This window comes from Carassius auratus, chromosome 17 (assembly GCF_003368295.1).
Source record: "Carassius auratus strain Wakin chromosome 17, ASM336829v1, whole genome shotgun sequence".
Lineage (NCBI taxonomy): Eukaryota > Metazoa > Chordata > Actinopteri > Cypriniformes > Cyprinidae > Carassius > Carassius auratus.
In genome coordinates, this window is record NC_039259.1 from 4,529,445 (window position 1) to 4,540,613 (window position 11,169).

The 11,169-nt window shown below is 38.0% G+C and overlaps 1 protein-coding gene across 3 annotated transcripts in view; it reads left to right on the top strand.

Moving 5' to 3' along the window:
* Window positions 1-8,560, top strand: part of prkd3 (protein kinase D3) — a 75,046-nt gene extending 66,486 nt beyond the window's left edge. For 2 of the 3 annotated variants that reach the window (XM_026285363.1, XM_026285365.1), the window contains exons 12-19: window positions 2,064-2,116; window positions 2,345-2,417; window positions 3,046-3,152; window positions 3,270-3,431; window positions 4,607-4,705; window positions 4,824-5,091; window positions 6,629-6,714; window positions 6,801-6,974. In XM_026285363.1, coding sequence (XP_026141148.1) covers window positions 2,064-2,116; window positions 2,345-2,417; window positions 3,046-3,152; window positions 3,270-3,431; window positions 4,607-4,705; window positions 4,824-5,091; window positions 6,629-6,714; window positions 6,801-6,974 — 1,022 coding nt within the window. Of the gene's footprint in view, window positions 1-2,063; window positions 2,117-2,344; window positions 2,418-3,045; window positions 3,153-3,269; window positions 3,432-4,606; window positions 4,706-4,823; window positions 5,092-6,628; window positions 6,715-6,800 lie in introns of all 3 variants that reach the window. The other variant, XM_026285364.1, reaches the window with a different exon arrangement.
* Window positions 8,561-11,169: the final 2,609 nt, after the last annotated feature.

Sequence of the window (11,169 nt, forward strand, 5' to 3'; positions counted from 1 at the left end):
AATAAGGTGTGTTAATAAAGAGAGACATATTAAATAGAGGACTGGAATTGAGAACCGCTAATTTATACTATGGAGCTGCAGTACTTAAAACTAATTTTACAAGATTTTATGTTTGTGGTACTGAGGATCTGCAAATCATTTCCCATTGTCCTCAGTCATGACTACACTGGACACGACAAAGCAACTGCTGAAATGTGTGTCAGAACGCGGCAGCTGTTTTCTGTCAGGGATTTGTAGTGTGGTGCCGCGCCGCATCCGGTGTAGACAGCATCACTGATCGTAATGAGTTCTACTGACTGATCTATATATAATGAATCTCCGTTATAGATCAGTGGTTATATAGTATTTGTCGCGCATCCGGTGTAGACACGGTGTTAGGAATCGTTAGTTGTTTTCCCTTATAATGATTCACGCTCGCCCAAGCCGATGTCATTATCCATCGCGATGTTTCACTGTAGACCTTGTCCGATGCCAAATTTGTAGACATTGCCCAGCCCTGAATTTGAAGGACGTTTCAGCCGTTCTGTTTAAAATAATAAAATTAAAATAATGTGTATGGCACAAATGGCATTATAGTCCGTATCTCATATTTCCTAAAGTTTCGGTGTTAAACATGGTGTCATGACTCATGTGCTTGGAAATGATATGCAGATATGGTTAAGGGCGTTGTAAGCTCCATGTTTGGTGATCTCGGAGAGGAGTCGCGGTGGAGATGCACATACGCACAATCTTCTCCTCACTGGGATTTTTGCGCAGGTTCTGGCATTAAAATTCCAGATTTTGTGCATTTTTAGGATGAAATCTACAGAGAGTTTTATAAATGAGACCCCAGAATTGTAGATTTTGAACACCTGGCACTTCATGAAACAGTTTGAGCATAATTTATTTTTTAGGCAGACTGTCGCTTTAAGGCTTAAAGAGGCTGTCATCAATTACTTACACTCAAGTTGTCCCAGACCTGTTTGCATTTCTTTCTTCTGTTGAAAAGGAAGCAGTCAAGTTAACATTATTTAGTGAACTGATTGCCACTTTAATAATATATGTGTTTGTGTTTGTGTGTATGTGTATATATATATATATACTTTAATGTTTAAACTGACAAGACTAAACTTTCTTGAGGAAGCAGCTTTTGCCTGATCATTCAGACAGGTGATTAGTTAAACACTGGAAACATAAATGCTTTTGTTCAGCCAGGATGCATTAAATTGAACAATATTCACAATATTCTAAGTACTGCAGATGCAACATAAGTCAACAGCATGGTGCCGAATGATTTTTGGATGTAAGGATCAGCATATATGATAAATCACTGAAACAGAATGAAGTTGAACGTTTAAAAATGTCCAAACAAGCAGCCATTGATGAAGCAATGGTTCAGACTGAGACAGCTGTGAATAGTGACTTTCAAGCAGATTTGCAGCTCTGTTCTGGAGAGTAAATGGCTGAGCTTAAGTATTTAATATCCTGATGCACCTCGATTTAATTGTGCTGAGAGACAGAAGATTAAAGAGGTTTGACAGGTCTGGATTAATGAAAGCTGTTTAGTTCTGAAGCAAACACACTTTTGATTCAGTATTCAGAAGAGATTTCAGCCCAGAGATGAGTGACATACTTAATTAAGGGTTCGTCTGTAGGCAAATCCAACCCAGAAAATAAACAGAAAGAGCACAAAGTGTGCCTTCAAATAATTACTATGTCGCTCACACTTGTCATTTTCAGAGAAATTGACCATTTATTATATATGTCAGGTATGATATGCACATTCTGCACAGGAACGGGAATAGGACTGTGAAAAATGTTTAAGTAATTAAATTTTTAAGTGACCAGCCTCATGATAACTCAAAAATAATAACTTAAAAAATAATTAAACTATTATTAAAAGAATAATTATATATATATATATATATATATATATATATATATATATATATATATATATATATATATATATATATATATATATATATATATATATATATATATATATATATATATATATATATATCTAGATTACCCAGATGAAATGCCAAAGCTAATCTCAATGTGTGTGTATTGTTTTGCAGAGGAACTGTCAATCAGCATTTCTGTTTCTAACAGTCAAATCCAGGAAAATGTGGTGAGTGTCTGACTGTGTTTACCGAAAATATTTCACAACTACACACTCTCTTTATTCACACTTCTGCATGTTTGGTCATGTCCACGGTCAAGAGTGAAGAACTGAGAGAGGAAATAAAAAAAATGTGGGATTATTAATTCAACTGTAGACTGAGAAATTGTATATGGATTGAATGTACTGGTGAAATTGTATTTGATTTTAATATTTATTTTTTTGCTCCATCTTTAGGACATCAGCTCAATCTATCAGATCTTTGCTGATGAAGTCTTGGGTTCTGGCCAGTTTGGCATCGTTTACGGAGGTACATTCTGACAAAAATAATAATAATAATTCTTTATAATTATTTTTCAAAACTTTGTGAATATACCAGTAATATATAACTGTACTACCTTAATAAAACCTCTGGATGTCACTTAAGTTTAAATCTATTATTTTCATATATTTCACAAAAACAAACTAGTATTTGAGACTGTAGATATTTTGCTGATCACTTTCAAAGACTGCAATTATAACTTATTTCCTAAGTAATTTTCTTCATCTTTAAGATAACTCAAATACATGAGTAAGCCAATTTTAAAACCAATATTAATGAGTGATGTAAACAAACAAACAAAATAGCACTTCATTTCAACATTTACTGTCCTTGTTCAGTCCATATCAAAGCATGCTTTCCCTCTCTTCATTGTGCACAGATTACTTACTTTTTTAAACTTTGGTTAACTCCTTAGTACCAAATTTACTACATTTATAAGGTGTAATTCATTAATTTCATAGCTTTAAATATTTTTTAAGTGTAAATGTATTTTACAAAAAATGTTTTAGGGTGGTTACAGTGGTAAATTGAGATCATATCATATCATATCATTATATTATATTATATTATGTTATAGTTGTCTAATTCTTAATATATCCCCTTTATCTGTTTTAAGGGAAACATAGAAAAACAGGCAGAGATGTGGCCATCAAAGTAATAGACAAGATGAGGTTCCCCACCAAACAGGAGAGCCAGCTGAGAAACGAGGTTGCCATTTTACAGGTGATCAGTCCTTTTAATTTGATAATTGACAAATTCTGGCTGTAGAAACGTGACTTCCTTCATTCATAATGCTGGAGACAATCTGTTTCATATGTGACTGCTCTTCTTCTCTTACAGAATCTGCATCATCCTGGGATTGTAAACCTGGAGTGTATGTTTGAGACTCCAGAGAGAGTCTTCGTGGTCATGGAGAAGCTCCACGGTGACATGCTGGAGATGATCTTGTCCAGTGAGAAGAGCAAACTCCCAGAGCGCATCACCAAGTTTCTCGTCACACAGGTTTGCAGATATCTTTGTTTTCTTCCGTCCCTGCAAATCCAATTTCTCATGTTTGTCTCCTGTATTCTGAAGTGCATTTTGTTTGGATGAGGCAGTAGTCTGGATCTCATCTAGAGCTAAATTCGAGCGGCGGCGAGTCTGTGGGTTGAGCAGTTGGGCCCCTGGGGGCCACGAGAGCTCATCTATTAGTCATGGATCTGAAGCCACAGAGCTGCTGTGATGTGGCTGAGATGCTTCTGTTTCAATGAAAATAAATGGCCATGTTTAATGACTGTGATTGCATCCATGTTTGTTCTCGACATGTAGCTCGATGTCAGTGGTGTTGGTCTCGCATCTATCAAACCAAGCATTCATACACCACTGTTCAAAGTTTGGGGTCAGTAAGATTTTTTAATGTTCTTGCAAGAAGTCTCTTAAGCTCGCCAGTGTTGCATTTATTTGCTCAGAAATACCATAAAACAGTGAATTTATGAAATATTATTGCAATTCAAAAAGAACTGTTTTCTATGAGAATATATTTTCAAATGAAATGTATTCCTGTGATGCAAAGCTGAATTTCTTTTTATCATCATTACTCCAGTCTTCAGTGTCACGTGATGCTAAAAGTAATGCTGAAGAGACATTTCTGACATTTCAGAAATGTCAAAAAACTGAAATGTCATTTCAGACATTTCAGTTTTGCCGAAAACCTGTCTTTAAGAACATTTATTCATTTATAAGTCATCAATGTAATGTTCTTGCTGAATTAAAGTATTAATTTCTTTAAAAACAAGAAAGTTGTGTTACTAAAAACATTGTTACTAACCCCAAACATTTGAACAGTAACGTGATATGAGTGTTTTTAGGATTCTTAAGCGTGTGTTTTTACATTTCCTCTTGCCTGTTTTACCTATTAAAACTTTTATATTAAACTAACCATTTATTCGGACAGCATGCCTGCTAAAAAAAGGTTACTGGCATTTCTCTATAGCAGTCCAGATAACTAGAAAGCTGTACGTTTCATATTAGAAATCATTAGCAGCTCATCTAGAATGCTTTCATCCATCCGGCCAGAACAAATGAAGGGTTTTTCTTTGACATTAGAAGAGCATTTTACATTGATGGCCAGATTCAGCTTCTGAAAGACCATCCAGCTGACACCTGCATGCAGTTAAGTGACTGCTTTACTGTCCTAGATCCTTGTGGCTTTGAGACATCTCCATTTCAAGAACATTGTTCACTGTGACCTGAAGCCAGAGAATGTGCTGTTGGCATCCGCGGAGCCCTTTCCTCAGGTAAACAACAGTTTGTTAAAACCATCACCATATAATGAGCACTGCGTTTCCCAAACTAGGGGTTTGAGTTGACAAAACCTGAGACCACTTGCTCAGTGAGATCACGCTCTTGTTTCAGGTAAAATTGTGTGACTTTGGGTTTGCTCGGATCATTGGGGAAAAGTCTTTCCGGCGTTCAGTGGTGGGCACACCAGCGTATCTGGCCCCAGAGGTGCTGCGCAGTAAAGGCTACAACCGTTCCCTGGACATGTGGTCAGTGGGTGTCATTATCTATGTCAGTTTGAGTGGCACCTTCCCCTTTAATGAGGACGAGGACATTAACGACCAAATCCAGAACGCAGCGTTCATGTACCCACCAGCACCCTGGAAAGAGATCTCTGCTGAAGGTAAGAAGTCACGCTTTAATGATTTCAAGCTACTTTCTAAAGATTGAACCTGTTTCCTTCTCTGCACCACCATGTTTTTGTTACGGAGTAGTTGTAGTTACTGAGAATAAGCCAAAACATAAATTGGTTTTGTACATTTCTTTGGAAGAAATAGGCAGTAGTGCATGAGGGATAAGGTGTTTTCATTTGTCTGAAGAAAGAGGGAGATGTCTAGATGTCTGTCAGACGACGCGCAGACTGTCCACCCCCACGTCTGTTTAGAATAGTTCTTTCCGCCCCAGACCTGAGAGATTATATCAGCCTCTCCCAATTTCAGCCTGTCACACTCCTCCTCCAGACTATAAATGTCTTTTCTCTGTCTCTGCGTTTCACATCATTACATGTTTAGTTTTATAGTTCGGCTTATTTTTGTGGGAGCAATTATACTCAAAATCATCATTACACTTTGTGTGAAGAAACTCACATAACAGCTCTATATTTATTTTGTATTACTATATTACCATTCATTCAACCTTAGATATGAAGCCCATGAAATAGACTATAAATGCTCATAGGTATCTATGGTCTTGTCTAACTCGCACATGAAAAGTGCACCATTCATTTAAAGCGAAAATATAGTGAAATGTTTACATTCAAATGTGTATTGCTGGCCACAGCGTGATCTAGGAGTCCTCTTGACTACAGATTGAAGAGCTAAAACACTTACTCTTAGAGCAAAAATGTATGAACCCTCAAAAAATATCTGCGTCCACACGAAACCAACACAAAATGCTGTAGTACACATGCCAGACCAGTATGTGGCGCTCTAATTCTGCCACAAAGAAGAAGACATGTACTGTTCCATGTTCATTTGTATACCGCACACATAGTCCATGTATTAATGTGTTAATGTCAGTTAATAAAAAGACAATCGTTCAGTGTGTGTTCATGTTTTTGTTAGCATTACGTGACGTAGCAGTGTCTGACTAGCGGCGAGACGTGACATCATAGTTTCAGAAAATATACAGATCCGCTGTCCACTCTGGGATTTATTCACTCTGGGTCCCGGTTTAAAAGACTATCGGTTTGACTCTCCCAAAATTTTAATTCTACAAATAGACAATCTTTTACTAAACCGTTTATAAATTATTTGTTACTTATAAGCTATTTAACCCCAAAGCTGTCTTGTTACTATAAACTTGAACATGGATTCTGAAGCAATACCATAAAGAAGCATTTTATATGTTTATATTTTTCTGATTATTATTTCATCTGAATAGGCCAAATATAAAAATTTTCTGTACACCTGTTAAGTATATGCCAATTATTGTTTTCTCATTTACTAAGAATTATGAGAAAGAACGTTTTATGTACTTATCAGAGATAGAAAGTACACTAGATGTACACATTTTTGGGTTAAAACAAGTACACCAACAGTACACTTGAATAAACCTCTTGTTTATATAAGGGTACAGATTGATGTCTTTGGAAATGTGGCCCAGATCTGTAATGTTGTAACATCCTGATCATGTATTAACCAGCCGATTTAACTCTATAGCTACAGATCTGATCAACAACCTTCTCCAAGTCAAGATGAGGAAACGTTACAGTGTGGACAAGACCCTCAGTCATCCGTGGCTACAGGTAAGGACCCTAAAAACCTGTAAAACAGCTTCTCTGAGTGTTTCCGAGCTTTATTCCTCAACTTATCCCTGTCTGCACTGCCCCAGGACTACCAGACGTGGCTGGATCTGCGAGAGTTCGAGACGCGCCGGGGGGAACGCTACATCACTCACGAGAGCGACGATGCGCGCTGGGAAAAGTACGCTTACGAGCACAGTCTGATGCATCCCAAGCACTTCATCATGGCTCCGAACCTCGATGATATGGACGAGGACCCCTAGCGGCCATGTGAGCCGAACTGGAAACGAGGTCAGATGAAGGCAGCGACCTGCTAATGGTCTGTTGTTGTTTAGACTGAAACGCATCAGCAATCTGAAGCAGACTTTGAGGGGAGCAGACTACTCTCTCGATGTCAGCAAGAGTCATGGAAACTGCTAATGAAGACCGAGGCTGTCTCCGGGCGTTCTTAATGACTCTTCTTTTCCAAACGGTGCTGTTATGTCTGTTTCTTATCGGATGTCAGAAACTCACGTTACGATAATAGAAAGGTTAGTAGCCGGTGTGATTATTAGGGAGAACGATGCCGTCGTTTATAGTAGTGTTCTTTCTGAAAGCATCAAACTGGAACATGCGCTTTTTTTTTTTTTTATTCCTATTCTATGATTTTCTAATTCATTTCGTCTTAAAGTATAGGTTACACAGCAGACTGAATGATTTCAAAAGGGTCGTTTTTTTGCACTAAACAACACAACCACTGCAGCTGGTACAATTAAATGAATTATGTGACGTAACAGCACAGGATCCAGAAGATGGCGCTTGTGTGGTCGGATGAGAGGACAACTGAATTAAATCTGACCGATGGAATGGGAGATGTTATCTTCAGCGTGACTCTTGTTCTCATGTCGTTTCAGAGCCATTCTTTGGATTTATTCCTCATACTGCAGTCTTAATCTAATAGCAGCTAAGCAGTGCAGAAAGATGTCGGTCAAAAGCTACTGTGAGAAAGCTTTATGACTTATTAGCAAAGCTCTTTAAATGCAAAAAAGTAATGTATTGAAAATAACTGCTAACAACTTTTATTAGAAAAAGATCAACAGTGTTATGTTCTTTTTGTTCCTTTCATTTCTTTTCATTTTTTAAAAATATGGTATGTATTGTACTGAAGAATGAACCTTTCTATGAATCCCAGAACTGGAAAATCTGAATTTTTCTTTTTTTTTGGTAATGGACTTTTTGTTGTTGTAGAAACCGCCTACAATAGTAAAGTTAAGCTGGATAGATTGGCACATTGTACCCACATCCCTCTAGTGAAAATGAGCAAATATGACGGGAAAACAAGCCATTTTTTAAGTAGTTTTTTTTATTTTTATTATTGTCCATGAAATGAAATCTGTACCATACACAATGAAATCTGGGAGAAAAAGGATGGAGGATTCCTCTAAATCATCACATCTTGATCACTATGTTGCCGCTGGATTGGCAAGTGTAAGTGTTCTGTATATTTTAGCACATACTGGTTCAATAAAAGCTATACACTCCATGTGTTTGGGGTGATTATTCAAGGCTTGGATTTGCTGATGGTGGAGGAGAGATCTGACTAAATGAAGTTTTTGACATTTTTGCAGGTCATGAAATGATCAGTAGACCTATATTTGAAAGCCCTGGGCATGTCTGCACCAGAATATGTTGAGGAGTTTCCCCCGCATACAGCCCTTTCCACAAAATTACTGCTAGATTTCTGTTTACAGATCTTGTTTGAACAAGACAAAAATCAGTTCTGGCAATTTGCTGTGCTTCACAAGTCAATCATCACTGTATTGCGTTGCATCATATGTTTTGATAATAAAACGAAGCATTTAAATATCAAGATTTTTTTATGTATGCTTTGTCTCAAAGTTTCATATGGCAGGTTTCACTGGCTGGGTTAAGCATCATGGTTTGACAAGGAGCCTGATGGTGTGTGTGTGTGTGTGTGTGTGTGTGTGTGTGTGTGTGTGTGTGTGTGTGTGTGTGTGTGTGTGTGTGTGTGTGTGTGTGTGTGTGTGTGTGTGTGTCAGTGAGCCACAGTATAACAGTGGAACCACAAATCAGCTCCAATCAACAGCAGCTGCATGCAATTATGTAACCGCTGAGCTCAGGCACTGCTGCCTCCTCTCCTCACAACAGAGCACTGGCTACATTCACTTTCATATTTAAATGAGCTGTGTGTCTTCATGTTTCTCAGAGATTAACACATTTTCTTCAAATCAAGTTAAAGGTGCTGTAGGGAACTTTTGTAAAAAATATATTTTTTACATATTTATTAAACCTGTCATTATCTCCTGACAGTAGAATATGAGACAGATAATCTGTGAAAAAAATCAAGCTCCTCTGGCTCCTCCCAGTGGTGCTATTGCCATTTGCATAAAGTCATGCGCTCCCGGTAAGAAACAACCAATCAGAGCTGCGGTCCGTAACTTTGTTTGTGTTCAAAATGTAGAAAAATGTATATAATAAGCGAGTACACCATGAATCCATTTTCCAAACCGTGTTTTTGGCTTGTCCTGAATTACTAGGGTGCACCTATAATAAGTGTTTATATTCGGACTATTTTAGATTGCTTCGGGGGTACCGTGGCGGAGTAACCCAGTACCTTTGTGATTCTTCATAGACATAAACAGAGAGAAGTAGTTCCGGCTACGATGTTCTTCCACAAGACGCAAGCAGTTCTGTTTATTAAAAGCTAGAGCGTCAAAAGTTCCCTACCGCAGCTTAAAGGAATATGAGGAATAAAAGTGTAAACAAAGTACGGTAAATATTGAACACTATAAAAAAAGGCTCTTTAAAAGGTGTTATATATACCCATAAGAGTAACCCCTTTCTCCTCAAACTTTAAGATATATTACTCCACTCTCAAAGGTTTGCTAGGAATGGGGATTTACTACAATGGAAAAAGCGGTCTTGAATCACATTTATACTTGTCAACAAGTCAAGTGTAGGGACCCTGGAATATTTCCTCATAGAGGGGTCTTGGGGGCAAAAAGATTGAAAGTCATGTTATCTTCAGGAAATCCTTTGCCCAACTAAACTGAGAGGCTAAGGAGAGTTAGAGAACCTTTAAATAACTGCCATCAAATAAAAAACAGCTATTGTACATTGTAATAATGTTTGACAATGTTGCTGTTTTACTGTAGGTTTGATCAAATGCTGCTTCATTATAATTGGTATTTAATCCATAAAGAGAGGTTAAAGCAGCAGCGAGTCGGTCTCTTAAGAGCGAGTCTCATCCACTTCCCCTGAGATGAAGGGAGCTCTGAATGAGCTTCTTTATCTGCCTTCTCCACAAATGGTTTAAAGATGTGCGGCCGTGCCACATGGCTGACTGATAAGTGTTCATCTTCAGGAGACTGGAAAACTGCGCAGATAAATTTACTCCTTCATTTTATTTCATGACCTGACCTTGCAAACTGAGGATACATTTGGTTTTATCATAAACTGGTTTAGATAAGGCACCTACAGCTCTGAGATTGGAAATAAGACAATCTTTCTCCAAATAACAGGAGCTAAAATCAAACTCGAAAGAGGATGGCTTTTTATTTATTTATTTTTGGGTAAAAACTTAACCGAGCTAACAGTGAAATAGCAACACTGATGTGTTGATGTTGCATTTTTCCTTCTGTGGAACGTAAAAGTCACCAAACTGGTGACTTAAAAAGCAAAATAACATATTAAGCTTTGTTTTCTGAAAATGTAGCAAAATAGATAAATCTGCCAGAAAAATGATCGTTTCCCCTTCTTATCTTATATTTCGTACGCCTTTGGTAAGCTTAAACTCACTCCAATTTGATACATTATTCAGAAAACAAGGCTTGATATCCTTTTAATGTATTTTTACTGGAAAACAAGACAAAAATACTAAGAAAACCGTGGGCCCCTCTCAAGCTGCACCAGTTGCACCCCCTCAAGGATGGCCCTGCATATTGCTAAAATATTATATTGGAAATGATTAGGCTACTGGAGCTTGAGTCGTGCCCCAGAAAAAAACTCTAGCGACGCCTTCTTCATCGTTTTATCCCAACCTGCTCACAGTCAGCATGAATGAACGCACAATTCATTTTTAGTGCATAGGAACACACATGTGGTCTCACTTTCCATAAAGCCTGTAATACAGCATCTTTAGCATGCATGCGCAGGGCTTGGCGCTGTCTTGACCTGCCTGTCGTTCAGCAGAAGCACAAACCACGCGGCACTGAGAGGCAGAGCTCCGCGCCTGCGGTCGTGAGGCCAGATTTATTGCTGTAGATTCAGCCTCATTCTAGATGTAAGGCTTGGCAGTCCATTAAATACTGGAAAGATTGGAGGAAAACGTAGAGATCAAAACGGGCTTAAATGCACATACTGTGTAAATATGGGTAATGAAGTCCAGATGCTGCTCCAGAAAGGGAAGCCCTGAGGTCTTATTCGTTCTCCTCTGCAGTTCTTACCTATGATCTTCAT